General features: G+C 41.9%; 1 protein-coding gene across 1 annotated transcript in view; it reads right to left on the reverse strand.

The window, feature by feature from the left end:
• Positions 1-22,668, reverse strand: part of afg1la (AFG1 like ATPase a) — a 27,669-nt gene continuing 5,001 nt past the window's right edge. The window contains 9 exon segments of the mRNA XM_045209044.1: positions 1-884; positions 2,358-2,465; positions 2,764-2,937; positions 15,447-15,459; positions 17,751-17,833; positions 17,922-17,980; positions 21,506-21,545; positions 21,547-21,599; positions 21,721-21,724. Coding sequence (XP_045064979.1) covers positions 768-884; positions 2,358-2,465; positions 2,764-2,937; positions 15,447-15,459; positions 17,751-17,833; positions 17,922-17,980; positions 21,506-21,545; positions 21,547-21,599; positions 21,721-21,724 — 651 coding nt within the window. The 3' untranslated portion in view covers positions 1-767.

Here is a 22,668-nt window from a genome sequence, read left to right on the forward strand (position 1 = left end):
CGGGGATTTGCCTAGCAGTGATTTATAGATGGCCTGGAGCCAGTGGGTTTGTTATTTTATCTGAAATGCATATGGTCCTTTTTTTAGCTGGATCTTTGTAGAATTTTGACCCATTTTGGGTCATTCTCTACTCCGACAATTAATCCACAGATAAAAAGGGGAAACCTAGTTAGTTTTTAATAGGTTTTCTTTGATTCATCTTTCTTCTTTTGTGGATTTTAAATGGCTGTTGGCAACCAACTTTAAGGTGCGTTACGGCCACCTACTGGACTGGAGTGTGGACCTCGTTCATCTTTCAATCACCCACGTGGGTATATGTTCATAAAAAATAATGAGTAGATGGGAGAGGCGGGACTTGCAGCGCATCAAGCCTCTAAAATTTTAGTGCCTGGCTACGAAGACGCCCGCGAGCAGTTGGGATGAAATTATTGAACGGCAGGTACATGTGTAAATGTATTTTCCAGCGCACGCAACGCGGCCGGTTTGGTCAGCATGTTAGTAAAATAAAAAATCTTCCTTTGTTTTGAGTCCCCCCGTGGTAGTGTATGTGCGTGTTTGAGATTTACTACAGCAGTCGGACGGCGCATAATCACTGATCAACAAATCACCATAGTATTTATGTGATCAAGATGAGTGATTCTGCACCTCACCTTGCTCTAATTGATATCCTCAAATGAACTGACAGTCTGTACTGGCGAGGTGGTTGTCACTGTCCTTGCAGGTAGTGTAGGGTTTAGGGTGTAGGGGTTCATTGGGGTACTGTACAGCTACGTGATCGTGGTGCTCCGTCGGTCTCCTTCCAGCCAGTACTCTTCAGTCTGCATCTCAGAGAGGCAAGGAATTTCCTCTGCTCCACTGAAGATGGACAGCTCACTGGCTGCATCCTGGCCCAACACAGGAAGGTGTACATGTATTCAATAGAAAAACATAATTAGTATGAGTGTTTGGTGTCATTCTGGGGTTTTCTAAAGTCTGAGATTGTTAACAATCATCTCTGTGAAATTCGGCAGTTTGAGAGGTCAACTCAATAACAGGAGGAGATTGTATTTAATGTACTTTCTACCCAGTCCCTCCAGGATTCCGCTGGCATTTTTTGCGATGTTTGCGGGCAAATACACTTGATTTTGCTGCGTCAATTCTGAGATTTGTATGGCAATATCATCATGCAATTATTTTGTCCAAATTGTCGCGAAAATGCGCTGACGAGGGATAAAGTTTGTTGACGTGTGCCTTGATTGAACCATATTAATGTGTTGTTATGTGTTAATAACATGAAGACTACGTTACCCAGCAGACTATGCGAGGGGGGAAGTTGAAGTATGCCTTGCATGGCTACACAAGGAGATTGCTAGCTAGAGTATCAGTTTATTAAAAGTAGTTGAACCTATGCCCCGGTTTGTCATTATTTAAAGGAACAAACATAACAATTAAGAAGAACGTTATACTTGTCAAAAGTACAGTGAAATGCTTAACTTGCAAGCCCTACCCAACAGTGCAGTATTCAATATAAAAAAGTAAAACTAATTTTTAAAAAAACATACGAATTAAGAGAGGAAGCTATAGACAGGGTCAGTGCCAATACCAAATGTATAATGTGCAGGAATACTGGAGTATTGAGGTAGATATGTACATGTAAGCAAGGAAAAAGTGACTGGTAACAGGATAAATAATAATAATAATAATAATAATGTAAACAGTGTGGCAGCAGCATAAGTGGTGGGTGTGTGGTGGTGAGTGAGTGTGTGTGTGCAAGAGTGTCAGTGTAGGCGTGATAGGCAGGTATACAGAACATGTCAAAAGGGCTGAGAAGTGAATGTTAGCAGGAATATATAAATACTGATGGTAATATATACATGTAAACAGCAGTAATAGTGACCAGTAGCAAGGGTGAGGTAGTAGTTAGCCAACAGTCTTGTGGCCAGGGGATATAAGCCGTTTAGGAATTTGTTTGTCTGAGCCTTGATGCACAGGTACCGCCTGCTGGATGGGAGCATGGAGAACAGTGCATGTCTCTGGTGGCTGGAGTTTTTCGCAATTTTTCGGGCCTTTCTCAGACGCCTGGCATGTACGTCCTGTCCTGGATGGCTGGGAGCTCACCCCCAGTGATGCACTGAGTAATATTATGTGGTAAATGTGCAGTGATTGGTTGAAATTTAGAGCTCTCTTTTCATACTGTATGATGGATCCATTTTATGCGATAATATTGCGATGATTTGACTGTTTTATGTGGAAATAGTGCTGTGATTGGTCATATTTGCAAGCCCTTGCATAATATGCAGGGAACTGTTGATTTAGCTTCTTTTTTTTGCCATTGCAGAATTCTGAGATCAATAAAATAACACTGGAGCAATTCTTACCCTTTTTAGGTCGAGGTCATCCATGAGTTCATGATGGTGGTGTTCATGATTCCCGTCGTGTACAAAGATGTGATCCAGAGGGTGAGCGGACAGAATCACCACTCGTACCTGGAGAAACCAAGGATGAGAGGTTTACTGAGACTGATAGTTCTCCTCTAGCCAGATCTGGGACCAGGCTAGTTCTCAGCAACTCACCAAATACAAGTGCATCCAACAATGTTAATCGAACAACCTCAGTGGCTACATCTACATATAAAAACAACACAACACATTACCCCAACTAGAACAGACATGGGTTTTAGGCTGGGTTTCTGTATAGCACTTTGTGACATCTGCTGACGTAAAAAGGGCTTTATAAATAAACTTGATTGATTGAGTGATGACTCGAGCAATGTGCAGAATGTACCTTGTGGTCATAAAAGGCATCTATGAGCGGTATGAAGCGTCTAGCTTGAGTCTTCTGCTTCATAGTGAGCAGGGGAATGTTCCTGATGAAGACCGTATTAAAGTGCATGGAGATCTCAAGGTAGTCACTGGCTCCTGTCAGGCTCTGAACAAACAGAGTAAAACTCACGGACGACTAGTGAAGCTCAAACCAAGTTTTTCCCCACTGGGTCAAACAGCTGCAGAAGACAAAGACATGTTTACACAAGCACATATATACCCTCCTTCTAGGCAGTCCCCTCCTTGCACCTCTAGACATCCAATACATCTCTGTTGCTAGGCAGGAACTTAACTGGTGACTGTTCCTTGTCACTTCATCTGACCTGACCTCGGCCCAAAGTCCTCACTCCTCCCTAATTCACTCCTTCCTAATCCTCTCTCCATAGGATACATGATATTTGACAATAACATGTTCTGACAGAATGTAAACTTTCTGCCCTCCACCCTCCATTGACCCCAATATATATATTAATTGTACATGTAAAGTAGTATGGTAACATGAATAAGCATATTCCAAGTTAGAATCCAACACTCCCCCCTTTTTAACAGTAACTCCATACTGTTCAAAATTATATCAACTTGGAAATTACTTATAAATGAACAAAAAATAAAACACGATTAACATTCACAGTTGATCTGCATATTTACACCTCCGAGACTTATGGCCTCTGATCTATAATCACACTATGCACACTCTTATTTCCCCCTCTCGTCGTACAACTGATGATGACATTTCAGCTGGAACGTTTGACTTCCTCCATTTCAGCTGGAGCTTTTGACTTTCTCCATTTCCTCCTTCGGGGTCCTAAGAGAGTGATAGTACAAGACTTGAAAAGCAAAAGGAAAAACAAAACATAACGTAATAATAATGCGTTAAGCTATGCATAATTACATGTGCAAAGAAAAAACAAATGTTGATAACATGACGATTCCCACTCTCTCTTAGCCTGACTCTATCTATACCTTTCGGATACTTTCCTGCTGGGGTCCACAAAAATGAAGGCCCTAAAAAACCTCCTCATGCTTTCACCCAGTCTTCCCCCGTTAGTCACAGGTTACAAAAAAAGTGTTCTAACGCCATATAATTTTCACTTCGCTCCCCATCTCCTTCTTCCTCCATGGCCACCCAATATACACGTGCGGTGACCTTAAATCAACTTTACCTCACCTTGAGGCAAATCAGCACTGTATATACGTTTCAACATCAATGCCCTCAGAAGGTGATATCCCCACAATGCTGACAAGGTAACCCCTGCTACCACTAATACTGCCTGATATAACGTCTTTCTATACAGTATTTGTTAATGTCTTTAAACTCATGAGCTGTATGTGGGAGAGAGGGTAAGGACACGCCATGTGTTATTGATGTCACTGGTGGGTGACAGAAGGTCTGCGTGCCAAGATAGATTGGGGGCCACTTGTGCTAATCTTAGAAGGAGTACGTGATGGAATAGCCTGGCTAGGGTGCCACACGATACCATGTAGGGGGATCCTATTGTAGGAGATGAGTGACACTCAATAATGGTTGGCAACTGTTGGATGGAATTAGCTCGGAAAGTATTATATAAACGGAGAGGTTTTTCTATGTAAGTCATTCGGATGACAATAGGCTACGCCCGTACAGCTTGTCATACGAATCCAGTACTGTAACTATTAAATAACTCCGAATCTAAGTGTTTAACTATTCTATTACATCCTGAGGTACGAGATACCAGAGAAACTCGTTATAACAGATTGGCGTCACGAACCGGATGCTGTTTACAGCCAGACTAACATGTAAGCAGACTTTCATTTTTTGATTAGGTTAAATTCTGCTTATCTGTGGTAAAGCTGAGCTTAAAGAATGTTTAAAATTCAATATTTTAAAGGGGGACGATGAGTGGTGTTGAGTTATGTATAAGGGAGGTAAGGACAACTTTCAAATTAGACAATGACATGGTGCTATGATTCAAAACAGGGTGTGTTTAGAGTAATGAGTAAAAAACAACATAGAATAAACGAGTGGGCGCATGACTTCCCTTAATGTGAAATAACATTATAAAGAGATTGTGTTAATGTTTATTAAAAAAATTGGGCGCAAGGTTTCCCTTAGTGTATAAAGACATTATAAAGAGATAGGTTACGGACCTCTGGTGTGTTGTATCATCATAAAATAAGTTCTCTGATGTGTAGTATCATCATAGAAAAATATTTGGTGTGTAGAATCATAATAAGGTTGTTTAGGTTTGAATACCTTGGTAAGGAGAGAATAAGTTATTTGTGAAATACTCAGAGAGATCATGTTGAATCATGGCACCAATGACAAAATAGGCAAACTAAATTTTAATAAAGATTAAGTTGGGGATTTGATCCAAGTATGTGATTACTAATATTGCATGAACTATTAGAAGTAATGGATGGCCAGCTTAGTAGACCGGGATCTGGAAAAACAGTCACCATTAAGATTAAATCAGAGCTTCATTTACCTCGAAAAGAGAGAAAGGAAATTACTAAATTATTACAGACAAATCCACATTTAGAACAAGTCTCTTGTAAAAGTAGTGAAAATCAGACAATGTGCGAATGGATGTTTAGTAAATTAGGGTTTTTCTATGGTGAACCATATATCAGTGATTTATCAGCATGGACAGATAATAAGGATCCCCAAGAAGGTATTTTTAAAAGGGATAGGTTAAAGATAGAGCGAAAAGTCAGTTAACGACGTTAAGTAATTGAACGGAACAACATAGGCTATCTTATGAACAAAGAGCAGAAAGTAATTTTTATCTGAAAGGGTGCATAATACATTATATGAATGTGTATGATAATTTGATATAAGGTTGGATAATAAGCTTTCATATAACATTATATTGTGGTTCCGTACATCAATGCCCATAATATAATATCAAGGAGTGTTATGGAGAGCGTGGGGTTATTTTAGAGTGTAGTGGAAAAGTCTATGTTTTAAGGAGAGGCTTGTCTTTGACGGGGTTTCCTGAAGGTTAGAGAACCGGTGAGAATCCAATGACGGGAAGGTCAGTGTCCTTGAAACTACGGTCTGGTTTTTTTGGTTCCGCTGGGAGTATGTTTGAAGAGGTTGATTTGTGTCGAATGAAATCGTAAAAAAAAAAAAACATGAAAGGATCGTTTGATGTGAGTACCTAGGAGATTCTAACGTTGTATATGGAGTATGTGAAGATGTGAACATAGGATGAATTTTATGTGTGTAATCGATTACTTGAGAGGTGATAAAGTAATAATTAGAACAATATGTATATATTAACTTGCTCACCCAAACGTAGACGTACGTCAGGGGTGGAAAATAATAAATATAGGTTTTCTGAGTTTGGGCCGTGGATTGATCATTTGATAGAGATAAGGTTTAAGAAATTAACTGCCCAGAAGGAGTGGAATTTATAGATGTAACTTATAACATAGTACAAAGCCAATTTAGGCTTTCCATTATACTAATTATCATTTCGGGGCTAAGGTGATGAAGTGTAGGAACTTCATTTTGTATCAGATGGTAAGAAGATAAACCAGTGTAATTGGGCTATTTGCGGGATTTCTTTGTCATTTCAATAGCATTGGGACAATGGCATAGAATGACATCTGGGTTTCTGAGTGTAATTCAACTGTTGGTATGTGTTGCTTAGACAGATACTACAAAGTATTTGGTACGGTGATGTTGAATGGAAGATTTGGCAGCGTGCTTGGTTCAAATGGAAAGACTCACTTATTTAACAGGAATAGCGAGACGATTTCGAGGTAGTAATTTTTTTGCGTTGCCCAATAGTTTGCTAGATTAAACGATTGAGAATGGTGGCGTAATGTCAATCAATAAATTGGATATTAATACTATGGATATAAATTCAATATATGCTTGTCAACTACAGCAAGTTTTTGGTTTGTTACTTGTAGCCTACTTAGAAAGGACAGTTACCTAGATATGCTGACTTCTAATAATGGCGGATTGGTGGTTTCATTAGAGCTGTGGCGATTATCTTAGTTGATAACAGGGGATAATAATAGTGTAGTGCAGAACAGGGAAGCGAGTGTGTTATCTTAATGGGAAGTGAAGATGGCATAGCAGTGCGGTCGTGTTTTCTGTAGTGTCCTCATGTAAATAGCCTGTTTTTAGTTTTTTTGTCTTTTTCGTATATATTTCTCAATCTCACTTTCCATCCTTTAACTAAATATACTTTCCTCCAACCCGCCTCAACCAATGTGGAACGGATTCTGTTGTTTCTTCATAAATTTAAATCCAGAACCTCTAGCTGAAACTAGCCAGCTAACTAGCTACTTGCTATTAGCCACCATTAGCGGTCTTCACCATTGTCCATGGCCGTGGCCTGCACTACCTACCAGCCAGCTCTAGCCTGGACAATTGTCGGCCAGTCTGCACAGTCTGCACATCGCGCTATCGAGCCAGAGCATATCGGATTTTCTGCCGGAACCACTGAATCACTGGACCTTAACACCGGATCATCGCTAGCCAGCTAACTAGCTACTTGCTATTAGCCACCGTTAGCGGTCTTCACCATTGTCCGTGGCCGTGGCCTGCACTACCTACCAGCCAGCCAGCTCTAGACTAGACTATTATTGGGCCAGTCTGCACTGTCTGCACAGCGCGTTATCGACCCTGAACATATCGACCCTGAACACTGGACCTTTAACACCGGATTCATCGCTACTAGCTAGCTGCAACCAAATGAACGTTGTGGTTGGCTAATCAGCCCTGAGTTAGCCTTGAGCCAGGTCATCTCCCGGCTATCTACCTCTCTGTCAACTGGACGGGACCTCCTAGTGTTGACACGGAGCCCCGCCAATCCAACCCAACTGGTCTGCCGACGAAATCGTCTGATGTGGTTACAACAGGCTTCCCGTTACGACGTCGACCACGAAGATCCATCTGCTAGCCCCGGCCCGCTAGCACACGCTAGCCATGGCCTCTTTCTCGCTGGTGCTATAGCAGCCCCCGAACTACCTCCGAACTATCCTATTGCTGTTCACCGGACCTTATGATAACTCAGCTATACAGCTGATGCCTGCTGGACTGTTCCTTTTTACGGTACCACATCCTGTTTATGTTTAGCCTCAGCCCAAACTTTGTCGCCATTACCAGCTGTTGTCTTAGCTCTCTCGAATTACACCTGTGATTGCTTTATGCCTCTCTCCCATGTCAATATGCCTTGCTTATTGCTGTTTCGGTTATTTCTTATTGTACTATTTCACTGTAGATCTCGCCAGCCCAGCTAAACCTGCATTAGATAGCTCCTTTGTCCCACCCCCCCATACACGCGGAGACCGACTCAATCGATGCCTCCAGTGATGCTATCTCCTTCATCATTACCCAACGCTTAGGTTTACCTCCACTGTACTCATATCCTTCCATATCCTTTTCTGTACATAATGCCCTGAATCTATTCTACAACGCCCGGAAATCTGCCCATTTTTTTCTCTGTACCCAATGCACTAGAAGACCAGTACTTAAAGCCTTTAGCCATATCCTTATTCTACTCCTCCTCTGATCCTCTGGTGATGTAGAGGTTAACCCAGGCCCTGTAGCCCCCAGTATCACTCCTACTCCCCAGGCGTTATCATTTGTTGACTTCTGTAATCGTAAAAGCCTTGGTTTCTTGCACGTTAACATCCGAAGCCTCCTCCCTAAGTTTGAGTTATTCACTGCGTTAGCACACTCCGCCAACCCTGATGGACTAGCAGTGTCTGAATCCTGGCTTAGGAAGGCCACCAAAAATTCAGAAATTTCCATCACCAACTACAACATTTTCCGTCTCGATAGAACTGCCAAAGGGGGTGGGGTTGCAATCTACTGTAGAGATAGCCTGCAGAACTCTATCGTACTATCCAGGTCTGTGCCCAAACAGTTTGAGCTTCTACTTCTAAAAATCCACCTTTCCAGAAATAAGTCTCTCACTGTTGCCACTTGCTACAGACCCCCCTCAGCCCCGAGCAGTGCCCTGGACACCATATGTGAACTGATTGCCCCCCATCTATCCTCAGAGTTCGTACTGCTTGGTGACCTAAACTGAGATATGCTTAACACCCCGGCCAACCTACAATCTAAACTAGATGCCCTCAATCTCACAAAAATTATCAACGAACCTACCAGGTACAACCCTAAATCTGTAAACATGGGAACCCTCATAGATATCATCCTGACAAATGTACCCTCTAAATACACCTCCGCTGTCTTCAACCAGGATCTCAGCTATCACTGCCTTATTGCCTGCGTCCGTAATGGGTCCGCGATCAAATGACCACCCCTCATCACTGTCAAACGCTCCCTAAAACACTTTAGCGAGCAGGCCTTTCTAATTCACCTGGCCCGGGTATCCTGGATGGATATTGACCTCATTCCGTCAGTAGAGGATGCCTGGTTGTTCTTTAAAAGTGCTTTCCTCTCAATCTTAAATAAGCATGCCCCTTTCAAAAAATTCAGAACTAAGAACAGATACAGCCCCTGTTTCTCCTCAGACTTGACTGCCCTTGACCAGCATAAAAACATCCTGTGGCATACTGCATTAGCATCGAACAGCCCCCGCGATATGCAACTTTTTAGGGAAGTCAGGAACCAATATACACAATCAGTTAGGAAAGCAAAGGCTAGCTTATTCAAACAGAAATTTGCATCCTGTAGCACTGACTCCAAAAAGTTTTGGGACACTGTAAAGTCCATGGAAAATAAGAACACCTCCTCCCAACTGCCCACTGCACTGAGGCTAGGAAACACTGTCACCACCAATAAATCTACAATAATCGAGAATTTCAACAAGCATTTTGCTACGGCTGGCCACGCTTTCCACCTGGCTACCACTACCCCGGCCACCAGCTCTGCACCCTCCGCTGCAACTTGCCCATGCCCCCCCCCGCTTCTCCTTCACACAAATCCAGACAGCTGATGTTCTGAAAGAGCTGAAAAATCTGGACCCCTACAAATCATCTGGGCTAGACAATCTGGACCCTTTCTTTCTAAAATTAGGCACCGAAATTGTCACAACCCCTATTACTAGCCTGTTCAACCTCTCTTTCGTAACGTCTGAGATCCCCAGAGATTGGAAAGCTGCCGTGGTCATCCCCCTCTTCAAAGGGGGTGACACTCTAGATCCAAAATGTTATAAACCTATATCCATCCTGCCCTGCCTTTCGAAAGTATTTGAAAGCCAAGTTAACAAACAGATCACCGACCATTTTGAATCCCACCGTACCTTCTCCGCTATGCAATCCGGTTTCCGAGCTGGTCATGGGTGCACCTCAGCCACGCTCAAGGTCCTAAACGATATTATAAACGCGATCAATAAAAGACAGTACTGCGCAGCCATTTTCATCGACCTGGCCAAGGCTTTCGTCTCTGTCAACCACCGCATTCTTATTGGCAGACTAAATAGCCTTGGTTTCTCTAATGACTGCCTCGCCTGGTTCACCAACTACTTCTCAGATAGAGTTCAATGTGTCAAATCGGAGGGCCTGTTGTCTGGACCTCTGGTCGTCTCTATGGGGGTGCCACAGTGTTCAATTCTCGGGCCGACTCTATTCTCTGTGTATATCAATGATGTCGCTCTTGCTGCTGGTGACGCTCGGATCCACCTCTATGCGGGCGACACCATTTTATATACATCTGACCCTGACACTGTGTTAACAAACCTCCAAACGAGCTTCAACGCCATACAACACTCCTTCTGTAGCCTCCAACTGCTCTTAAACACTAGTAAAACTAAATGCATGCTCTTCAACCGAATGCTGGTTGCACCCGCCCACCCGACTAGAATCACTACTCTCGGCGGGTCTGAGCTGGAGTATGTGGACAACTACAAATACCTAGGTGTCTGGTTAGACTGTAAACTCTCCTTCCAGACTCACATTAAGCATCTCCAATCAAAAGTTAGATCTAGAATCGGCTTCCTATTTCGCAACAAAGCCTCCTTCACTCATGCTGCCAAACATGCCCTCGTAAAACTGACTATCCTACCGATCCTTGACTTCGGCGATGTCATTTACAAAATAGCCTCCAACACTCTACTCAGCAAATTGGATGTAGTCTATCACAGTGCCATCCGTTTTGTCACCAAAGCCCCATATACTACCCACCATTGTGATCTGTACGCTCTTGTTGGCTGGCCCTCACTACATATTCGTCACCAAACCCACTGGCTCCAGGTCATCTATAAATCACTGCTAGGCAAATCCCAGTCTTATCTTAGCTCACTGGTCACCATAGCAACACCCACCCGTAGTCTGAGCTCCAGCAGGTATATCTCACTGGTCATCCCCAAAGCCAACACCTCCTTTGGCCGCCATTCCTTCCAGTTCTCTGCTGCCAATGACTGGAACGAACTGTAAAAATCGCTGAAGCTGGAGACTCTTATCTCCCTCACTAACTTTAAGCGTCAGTTGTCAGAGCAGCTTACCGATCACTGCACCTGTACACAGCCTTTCTGAAATTAGCCCACCCAACTACCTCATCCCCATATTGTTATTTATTTTGCTAATTTGCACCCCAGTATCTCTATTTGCACATCATCTTTTGCACATCTATCATTCCAGTGTTAATACGAAATTGTAACCATTTTGCACTATGGCCTATTTATTGCCTTACCTCCATAACTTACTACATTCGCACACACTGTATATATATTTTCTGTTGTATTTTTGACTTTATGTTTTGTTTACCCCATATGTAACTCTGTGTTGTTGTTTTTATCGCACTGCTTTGCTTTATCTTGGACAGGTCGCAGTTGTAAATGAGAACTTGTTCTCAACTGGCTTACCTGGTTAAATATAGGTGAAATAAAATAAAAAATAAAAAGCAAGGGGACAAAGAGAATAAAAATAGTATTAAAAAACACCAGGGATAATGAAGCAGTGCTGGAAGGAAGCAGAGTGTGAAAGATAACATTAACTGAGGAATATAGCAACTTTTAGCTGAGATCACTACAGAAATATTACTGACCCAATATCGTAACAGAGAAAATGAACCAAACATGAACCCTACTATAGAGGTAAATGCAGTACGCTGTTTGAGAATGTTTTTTCTTTGTTGTCTGGAGAGTTTCTAGGTGTTGAGCTGCGGGTGTTAGCAACTGGGGCTCGCTGAATGTGAGAGAGCTGTAAGTGTCATAATGGGTTAAGTTTGGTGTACCCGGATCACTGGTTGCTGCGGAAAAGGAGGAAGTCAAAGGGGGGTGAGTGTTACTGGTTTGAAATGGGTAGCTAGCTAGCAGTGCAAAATGGGTAGTTTCCATTGGTGACGTTACTTGCTCTGAGACCTTGAAGTAGTTGTTTGCCTTGCTCTGCAAGGTCGCGCCTTTTGTTGAATGACGGATAATGGTGCTTCGAGGGTGACTGTTGATGATGTGTGCAGAGGGTCCCTGGTTCAAGCCCATGTATGGAAGGAAGCAAAACTGTTACATTGATGCTGTTGACCTGAATCACTGGGTGAATTGATAAGATTATACGAAAGAGATTAGCCAACCAACCCATGGCAGCATTGGATAACATAGTAATTAAAGTGGCATCCCTGTGAATAGATGTTTTGTTTGTTTTGACTACAACTTCACAATAATTTATCACCTGCTAAAGTAACGTTAGATGGAAAGACAGAGGTAGAGGATAATAGAGATTGTAGAGGGTTTTCTGTGTTAAAAGGAAAGTAGGTTAATTGGGAGATGAGAAATGTTTAATTGGATTGTTTGAGTAGACTAGTATTAAAATAATGCTTTCTAGTTATGTGAATGAAAATATGTTATTAGGTAGTAGTGGTTTGTGGATAGAATTGACTAATGCCATGATTTAGTAAGCGGGTGAAAGAGAGTCGTGCTCGTTGGGCTACATGTATATCAGGACGTAAAGGACGCAGAGGGTAATGTGAAGCAGATATCTGAATAGTTGAATATGGACTGTTCTTTGACAATTTTTTATTATTATTATTAAAATTCTATAGTTTGCTTAACACCAGTGAGTTTTGCAGACAGTTAATTAATTCTAAAACGATAATCTGTTTCTGGTCCGTTGAACAATGGGAGGTAGTCTTTACCATTAGGCTGATGGAGACGTGAACATTTCTTGTAAGTTCTGAATTTATTATACAATAGGTTTTTATTTTAAAACATCAACAAGTTGAGATGATTACATTACCGAAAAGGGTTTATATTAGAAAATGTAGTCAACTTAATGAAATGTGGTATTATCTGATGTGTTTTGAGTATCATTATTTCTTATAGGATTGGTGGAAGTACCCTACAGTAGGTATGTTAAGGAAGACGTAGGAGATCACATCTCAAACAACTTTTTTATAGACGCTTGGAATCAAATATCACTGATTCTTTACGTGTAGTAATTTATTATATTTGTGAATGTCTCAAATATTACATTTAGAGGGGTGACAGGAACAATCTAAGGGGAAAGTCATCCAGTAACGATACCATGATGATTTGATATGGGATAAAATGAAGCCCATTTTGGGGTTTAATAATCAATCATTGTGAGAATTACAGAGAATGAGGTATAAAGAGTTATCAATTAAAAATACTCATTGTAAACTCAAAGAACCTTGAGTGCTTTTCATCTTTTGAGAGATTTTATGGAATCTTCTTCTGGAGTAGTTATGAGGAATTAGATTGAAACAAACGATTATTGATGTGAGGTAGGACAGTGTATATCTGCATCATGTTTTGTGTGTAATTACTAATTTTGGATTGCTGATTATAATTGAATGTTAATGAAATGTATACTTTCTCTTCCAGGAAAATGGGATTTCCTTACATCTCATTGGAATGTTTCCAAAGTCTGTGGGCTTAGTTAGTAGAATTTGGCAGTCTTATAATAAGGTCGTAAGAGGGAGCTACCAAAATAAATAAGGCTTGTTTGTTTTGGTTTGTTGTTTTCCAATATGGTTTTTCAAATAACCACACAGAACCCACCTATTATAATGGTTATATAGGGTTTTTATTTTTATTTTAGGGGGTTTTAACGGGTCAGAGATGGTAAGTCTTAAAAGAACACACAGGGAACTTTCTGACGTTTTTTGTTTTATGAGTAAGTTTTGGGTAAACACGTCATTTCTTTTGAGAAGAAATGTAATGAGGACTTACTGTACACTTGGGATACAAAACATTTATGAAAGTTTTGAAGGTTGTTAATGATTAGTCTATACTATAGTATGGAACACTTCTTTGAAGGGTTTGAATGACCTCTGAACTCTGTCCTGACTTTTTAGTGTGAATTGATCACCCACACTTGAAAGCCACAAGGCATAGGATGAGGAATTTAAGGTAATTTATTATACAGAGTTGAGGGTAATTTATAATACTGATAATTTGGAAGAAGTTTATAATTTGGCAATGGTCCTATACATGATTCGGACCATAAAGGTGATAGAATAATTATTAATGACTAATTATTACACCCTGAAACTGTGTGAAATGTGTTAGAATGTGTGAGTGTAGGACCAGTAAAGACTATGACATTGAGCTACTATTTAGCAATGTGAGTAAGAGTTAGACCAGACAACAAAGGACAAGGAGAACTGTCTACAGGCAACTGAGAAACCAAGATAACTGAGGAATTTAGGGAGGAGAGAAACTGTTAGGCTTGGAAGAGTGCGTGTGTGTGTGAACTGATGGTCAGGAGAGCAATTATATAAAGTGGAAAACTACATCCCGCCTACAGAGAGGAGGGATTTTTGTATGACGTGTGAGTATAAAAGATGGACTCTGAAATTGTGATGGCAGAATTCTCAATGAATAAACATCTCTGACTATGCAGACCGGGACTCTGTCCGTTTCTTGATTTTGGGAGACGCACAGAGACACTGAAATAGTTTGTTAAATAATTCACGTAACAAAAGGTCAGAGTGAGAGAGCTAGTCCTGAATGAGGAACACCTGGCGCTAGTGAATTTTGATATTACTTGATGGGATACAATTACGTTAAGGTATTATCATATGTCATTTTCATTTCATTTATTATTTTGGTTTCAGGCAATGTTGTTGTTTCGTTTTTTGAATGCACGAATCACGATGTGAGTCATGTGTCCAAAGGGGGGGAAGTACTGGTTGCATGAGGCTTTTTGGTAAATAGGCAAATTGTATAAAAAATATGAGCAGTAGTAATTAATGTGTTATGGGTTAGATTAAATGTTTTAGGTGAAAGTGTATTTGTGGTAGGAGGCATGGTGTAGAGGAGGCCTATCTATGAAACTAATGACCTATAACAAGCTGCAAGAATGTGCACTTCTCAAGGCTTCTCCTGACTGATAAGAAGACAGGGTATAGTAGCATACGGTGGCACCTAACAATGTTGTTGAGACTTTCTTCCCACCAGGTGAAGGCTTCGCTGCCAACCTAACAGGAGAATCTGGGCATTGTCTGCACCCTGGAGACCGGCGGTAAAGGATTACAGAAGGAAGAGATGGACAAAACCCAGGTGGGGAGGAGTGTTCCAACCCAGAGGAGGAAGATGGCACCGCCACGGCGGAGTATTGCTTTCTTCTGTGTCTGTGTGTCATTGCAGCAGGGACTCTCAACTTCCCTATTGGTACGCTGCCAGAAGGACACACTCCACAGAGCGATGTTGATAAATGGAGAAGGACTCTGCATGATCCTAGACCATAGTGAAGGAAGAAGGTTCAGAGCTAAAGGGACCATACATCGTCACCCAGTCTACACCAACAGATGTACGGATAGAGGGGAGATCGACATGGTCTCATGTAAACCACTGCAACAGACTACTACGAGGAAACCGACGACCTAGAGATAAGGGAGCTGAGGATGCTGGAGCTGACAAGGATCAGGTGATGGGAGACGATGGCAAGGGGAATGCTACTGATGAGCTACGTGTTCTGGCTGATTCCTTCAGCGGACGGACAGACCTCCAAGAACTTCAAGATCTTCCAGAATTTCAAGAATCACCTGACTGTCACCCCATTCATTTCTCTGTCTGTGGAGGGTTTCCCTAACAGAAATTGGGGAGTATAATAGAAATTGGTATTAAGAATAATTGGTAAAACATAATAATTTGTCATATAGTCAATGCTTATATGGATTTCTTGGATTAGAAATGAACTCAACTAAACTGTTATGTTCTGTCTTCTTTTGAGGTAAATACAGATGCTGTCTTGATGCATAGCAGGGATCATTTGGCCTAGAAGGGTGTGAACCTAAAGAAGAAACAACCTGTGAACCGGCTGAAGATGAACATCAGAGGCGTTGAAGACGTTCCTGTACAGCACCACTTCTACCTGCAACCGGTCTACAACAGCCAATCAAAGCTATCAACGGATTTTCTCTCATGTTTTTATCTCGAGGGAGTGGGACAGGAGTCCACCATTGAGTGAGAATGGAGAAAGATCTGTTCAAATACAACATTTCTCATGTTGTTGGTATACTGGTTGGCAAATGGACAAGACACAATGGGGGGTAGAGATGATGGTGACTCGGATGAGACATTGAAGTTGGGACATTGTCATGGGCAATGCATTTTGAACTATTGTCACGGTTTCGGCCGAGGCTGCTCCTCCTCCTTGTTCGGGCAGGTTTCGGCGGTCGTCGTCCCCGGAGTACTAGCTGCCACCGATCTATGTTTCATGTTCGTTTGGTTTTGTCTGGATGTTGTACACCTGTGTCTAGTTAGTCCTCATTAGTGTCCTATTTAGTTCTCGTTGTGTGTGTATGGTGTTGTGTGTGATTGCTCCTCTGTTTGGTGTTCGGAGCTACGTATTCTTCCCTCCGTGTTTGGAGAGGTTTTCGCACATGTTTGTGCGCCCTTTTGTTTGACGCCTGTGTGCGCCGTTATTTCGCCTCCGGGCTTAGTGTTCTCGCTTACTACGTGAATAACTCACTAAAGTCTTTTGGACTTAGCTTCTGCGTCCTGCGCTTGATTCCTGCACCACACCCACCTTCAGCACCCCTTGACAACTATGAAGCTGTCTGAGGAAGATAATGAAGAGACGCCAGAAGATTTAAGTGCCGGGGAAGGAAGGGGTTGGTTAGCTGTGTCGATAATAAATGTGGATTTATCTAAATTTGCTAATTTGGGTAGGAGGTAACACTGCTAAATTAATAGTACTAAGAATGCATTGAGATAATAATCTGTAGTTATTCTCAGGATGAGGAAGGTCATAATAGAATTATGGATATTTATACTGTATGTTAATATGCGTGTACACTCTGACAGTTGTAATGGGTGCTAAAGTTGAGGGTTTTAATTTTGAGTGATAGGACCAATGTGAATTACTAAGAATTGCCATTCTAAATGTGGTTGAGATAAGTCATTTGGTTTTGGTTATGATTTATAAGATGACAGACTGATTTACGTAAATCATTAGTATATATATTAGTAAATAAAGATGTTAAAACTATTTTCAGCATAATGGGTATTGCTTGTACAATTGCGAGATAACTGTCTTAAATAGATATTATGGTTAAAACAGCGGTACCTTATGGTAATGTCTTCGGATACACTTATATGATTTATTTCGAGTAGAAACTTTTGAATCTTACGGTTTGAAACGTGGAAGTTAATGTAAGGATTGAGACTGATATCATGAACATCTTGATTATTAGGTTACCGTATTCACATATTAGTCACTATATACATTTGAAGTATTTGGAGGTATTGATATGGGACTATGTATTCCCAAAGAAGGGGGATTGATGTGGATTTTTGTGAATTTTTTTGAATGGTCATATCTCTGTTGCTAGGCAAGAACTTAATTGGTTCCTATCATGGGGTTTGGTGTGTGTGTGACATAGGAATGTTTACCAAATAAACAGTTTAGGGCAACCCTAAATCAATTTACGGGCACAGTTGACCACCCCCCTCCTTCCCGGCACTCACAATAGGCTTGAAAGAAAGATGTCCATGTTAAAATAAATCCTACCTTACTAAACCCCAATATAGTGAGTAGAGTGCTTTATGGTTGTATCCATGGTTTGCACCATGCAGTTATTACAGGAAGTAGAGTTTTCCATCCGAGGGTCTGTTTCTCCTGCGGTAGTCTATCCCAGAGTCTAGCCGAAGCTCTTGGCAATATTTCTGCATGAGAGAAGAGGGGCAGACTACTGTAAGATTGACTATGTATTGTCTAATATACCAAAGAAACATCAGAAATGTACTTCTTTACCTTTAACACAGCAATGAATGGCACAAAGTTGACCCTCTGTATTCCGTTCTTGTACAAATCTAGAAGACAGTAATAGACCTGGCTAGATCAGTAGAGAGGAATAGACCTGGCTAGATCAGTAGAGAGGAATAGACCTGGCTAGATCAGTAGAGAGGAATAGGCCTGGCTAGATCAGTAGAGAGGAATAGGCCTGGCTAGACCAGTAGAGAGGAATAGACCTGGCTAGATCAGTAGAGAGGAATAGACCTGGCTAGATCAGTGGAGAGGAAAAGACCTGGCTAGATCAGTAGAGAGGAATAGACCTGGCTAGATCAGTAGAGAGGAATAGACCTGGCTAGATCAGTAGAGAGGAATAGACCTGGTTAGATCAGTAGAGAGGAATAGGCCTGGCTAGATCAGTAGAGAGGAATAGGCCTGGCTAGATCAGTAGAGAGGAATAGGCCTGGCTAGATCAGTAGAGAGGAATAGACCTGGCTAGATCAGTATAGAGGAATAGGCCTGGCTAGATCAGTAGAGAGGAATAGACCTGGCTAGATCAGTATAGAGGAATAGGCCTGGCTAGATCAGTAGAGAGGAATAGACCTGGCTAGATCAGTATAGAGGAATAGGCCTGGCTAGATCAGTAGAGAGGAATAGACCTGGCTAGATCAGTAGAGATTAATAGGCCTGGCTAGATCAGTAGAGAGGAATAGGCCTGGCTAGATCAGTAGAGAGGAATAGGCCTGGCTAGATCAGTAGAGAGGAATAGACCTGGCTAGATCAGTATAGAGGAATAGGCCTGGCTAGATCAGTAGAGAGGAATAGACCTGGCTAGATCAGTATAGAGGAATAGGCCTGGCTAGATCAGTAGAGAGGAATAGACCTGGTTAGATCAGTAGAGAGGAATAGACCTGGCTAGATCAGTAGAGAGGAATAGACCTGGCTAGATCAGTAGAGAGAGAATAGGCCTGGCTAGATCAGTAGAGAGGAATAGGCCTGGCTAGACCAGTAGAGAGGAATAGACCTGGTTAGATCAGTAGAGAGGAATAGGCCTGGCTAGATCAGTATAGAGGAATAGGCCTGGCTAGATCAGTAGAGAGGAATAGGCCTGGCTAGACCAGTAGAGAGGAATAGACCTGGTTAGATCAGTAGAGAGGAATAGGCCTGGCTAGATCATTAGAGATTAATAGGCCTGGCTAGATCATTAGAGAGGAATAGACCTGGCTAGATCAGTAGAGAGGAATAGACCTGGTTAGATCAGTAGAGAGGAATAGACCTGGCTAGATCAGTAGAGAGGAATAGGCCTGGCTAGATCAGTAGAGAGGAATAGACCTGGCTAGATCAGTAGAGAGGAATAGGCCTGGCTAGATCAGTAGAGAGGAATAGACCTGGCTAGATCAGTAGAGAGGAATAGGCCTGGCTAGATCAGTAGAGAGGAATAGACCTGGCTAGATCAGTAGAGAGGAATAGGCCTGGCTAGACCAGTAGAGAGGAATAGACCTGGCTAGATCAGTAGAGAGGAATAGACCTGGTTAGATCAGTAGAGAGGAATAGGCCTGGCTAGACCAGTAGAGAGGAATAGACCTGGCTAGATCAGTAGAGAGGAATAGGCCTGGCTAGATCAGTAGAGAGAATAGACCTGGCTAGATCAGTAGAGAGGAATAGGCCTGGCTAGATCAGTAGAGAGAATAGACCTGGCTAGATCAGTAGAGAGGAATAGGCCTGGCTAGATCAGTAGAGAGGAATAGACCTGGCTAGATCAGTAGAGAGGAATAGACCAGCTAGATCAGTAGAGAGGAATAGACCTGGCTAGATCAGTAGAGAGGAATAGACCTGGCTAGATCAGTAGAGAGGAATAGACCTGGCTAGATCAGTAGAGAGGAATAGACCTGGCTAGATCAGTAGAGAGGAATAGACCTGGCTAGATCAGTAGAGAGGAATAGACCTGGCTAGATCAGTAGAGAGGAATAGACCTGGCTAGATCAGTAGAGGAATAGACCTGGCTAGATCAGTAGAGAGGAATAGACCTGGCTAGATCAGTAGAGAGGAATAGACCTGGTTAGATCAGTAGAGAGGAATAGACCTGGCTAGATCAGTAGAGAGGAATAGGCCTGGCTAGATCAGTAGAGAGGAATAGACCTGGTTAGATCAGTAGAGAGGAATAGACCTGGCTAGATCAGTAGAGAGGAATAGGCCTGGCTAGATCAGTAGAGAAGAATAGACCTGGCTAGACCAGTAGAGAGGAATAGGCCTGGCTAGATCAGTAGAGAGGAATAGGCCTGGTTAGATCAGTAGAGAGGAATAGACCTGGCTAGATCAGTAGAGAGGAATAGACCTGGCTAGATCAGTAGAGAGGAATAGACCTGGCTAGATCAGTAGAGAGGAATAGGCCTGGCTAGACCAGTAGAGAGGAATAGACCTGGCTAGATCAGTAGAGAGGAATAGACCTGGTTAGATCAGTAGAGAGGAATAGACCTGGCTAGATCAGTAGAGAGGAATAGGCCTGGCTAGATCAGTAGAGAGAATAGACCTGGCTAGATCAGTATAGAGGAATAGGCCTGGCTAGATCAGTAGAGAGGAATAGGCCTGGCTAGATCAGTAGAGAGGAATAGACCTGGCTAGATCAGTAGAGAGAATAGGCCTGGCTAGATCAGTAGAGAGGAATAGACCTGGCTAGATCAGTAGAGAGGAATAGACCTGGCTAGATCAGTAGAGAGGAATAGACCTGGCTAGATCAGTAGAGAGGAATAGGCCTGGCTAGATCAGTAGAGAGGAATAGGCCTGGCTAGATCAGTAGAGAGGAATAGACCTGGCTAGATCAGTAGAGAGGAATAGACCTGGCTAGATCAGTAGAGAGGAATAGACCTGGCTAGATCAGTAGAGAGGAATAGACCTGGCTAGATCAGTAGAGAGGAATAGACCTGGCTAGATCAGTAGAGAGGAATAGACCTGGCTAGATCAGTAGAGAGGAATAGACCTGGCTAGATCAGTAGAGAGGAATAGACCTGGCTAGATCAGTAGAGAGAATAGACCTGGCTAGATCAGTAGAGAGGAATAGACCTGGCTAGATCAGTAGAGAGGAATAGACCTGGCTAGATCAGTAGAGAGGAATAGGCCTGGTTAGATCAGTAGAGAGGAATAGACCTGGCTAGATCAGTAGAGAGGAATAGACCTGGCTAGATCAGTAGAGAGGAATAGACCTGGCTAGATCAGTAGAGAGGAATAGACCTGGCTAGATCAGTAGAGAGGAATAGACCTGGCTAGATCAGTAGAGAGGAATAGACCTGGCTAGATCAGTAGAGAGGAATAGACCTGGCTAGATCAGTAGAGAGGAATAGACCTGGCTAGATCAGTAGAGGAATAGACCTGGCTAGATCAGTAGAGAGGAATAGGCCTGGCTAGATCAGTAGAGAGGAATAGGCCTGGCTAGATCAGTAGAGAGGAATAGACCTGGCTAGATCAGTAGAGAGGAATAGACCTGGCTAGATCAGTAGAGAGGAATAGGCCTGGCTAGATCAGTAGAGAGGAATAGACCTGGCTAGATCAGTATAGATTGTCCTATATGGATTGTGCTGAACCAAGCTCAACAAAGATATTCTACTTACCATCTGGGGGCCGGTTGGACATGGCCACTACAACAACCCCCATTCCTAAAGAGGTTTTCAAACAAATGTGTGCACAAAATTGGAGCGAAATCAGCTTTTTGTACATATGGAACATTTCTGGGATCTTTTATTTCAGCTCATGAAACATGGGACCAACACTTTATATGTTGCGTTTATATTTTTGTTCAGTGTAGCTAAATGATCCGTAGTGGGACTTACCTTAGCTGTCATTTTCCAATCCCGGTGGCTAGAAGAAGAAAAAAAGTATCTGGCCTCACATGAATTCATGAATTTGAGGGTTAAGCGATCATTCAAATGAAAGCCAACCTGTCGCTACCGATGGGAGCTGGTGATTTGTTGAAACTATCCAGTCAAAAACAGTGTTGTTTCCATTTCCGTATTGGAAATCTACCTAAAGAATAATAATAATATAAGTTGATAAATGGCTACGACAGGTTGTCATCCATCGACAGGTAAATGTATTACACCCAGTTCATTGACGTTTGTCTGTAAGAAGAGTGCAAAATTGTAAATATTGGTCCGTGTGCAGTTTAGAAGGTACTAAATCAAATAGATCAATAAAAATAATATACTGCAAAGTTGGCTAGGAGCTAGAAAAAGGGTGACTATGTTGGTCGGTGCCATCGCAAAACACAAGTAATCTGAACACGTGTGTAGGGAGTAACTTTTATGTATTGGTCTTCAAAAGTTCACAAGTTATTTCAGCATATTGATTATGAATTTGGACATTTATTAAAACTGATGTTTTGACACTTGGCCAAAAAAAAAAAAAGCTATGACAACAGGATGCAACAACAGTATCATTTTCAATGCATGTTTTAGGAATATAAAATGGTACTATTGATTTCGATGATATTAGTGAAATCATGAAAATGTTTGTCCTCCCTTGATTATAGCCATGCTGTTTTGATTGTAAGGGAAAAAAACACAAAATAATCTGTATCAGAATGTTTTTAATGTCATTTTACATTTACATTTTAGTCATTTAGCAGACGATCTTATCCAGAGCGAATTAGAGTTAGTCCATTCATCTTAAAATAGCTACTTTTATTGAGAAAAGAAAGTCCCACCTAGCTATCAGCAAAGTCAGAGCTAGTAAGGGAGAGAAGTCAAGTGTGAGTGTTAGTTCACGAAAGGCTTAT

Source organism: Coregonus clupeaformis, chromosome 29 (genome assembly GCF_020615455.1).
Source record: "Coregonus clupeaformis isolate EN_2021a chromosome 29, ASM2061545v1, whole genome shotgun sequence".
NCBI classification, from domain to species: Eukaryota; Metazoa; Chordata; class Actinopteri; order Salmoniformes; family Salmonidae; genus Coregonus; species Coregonus clupeaformis.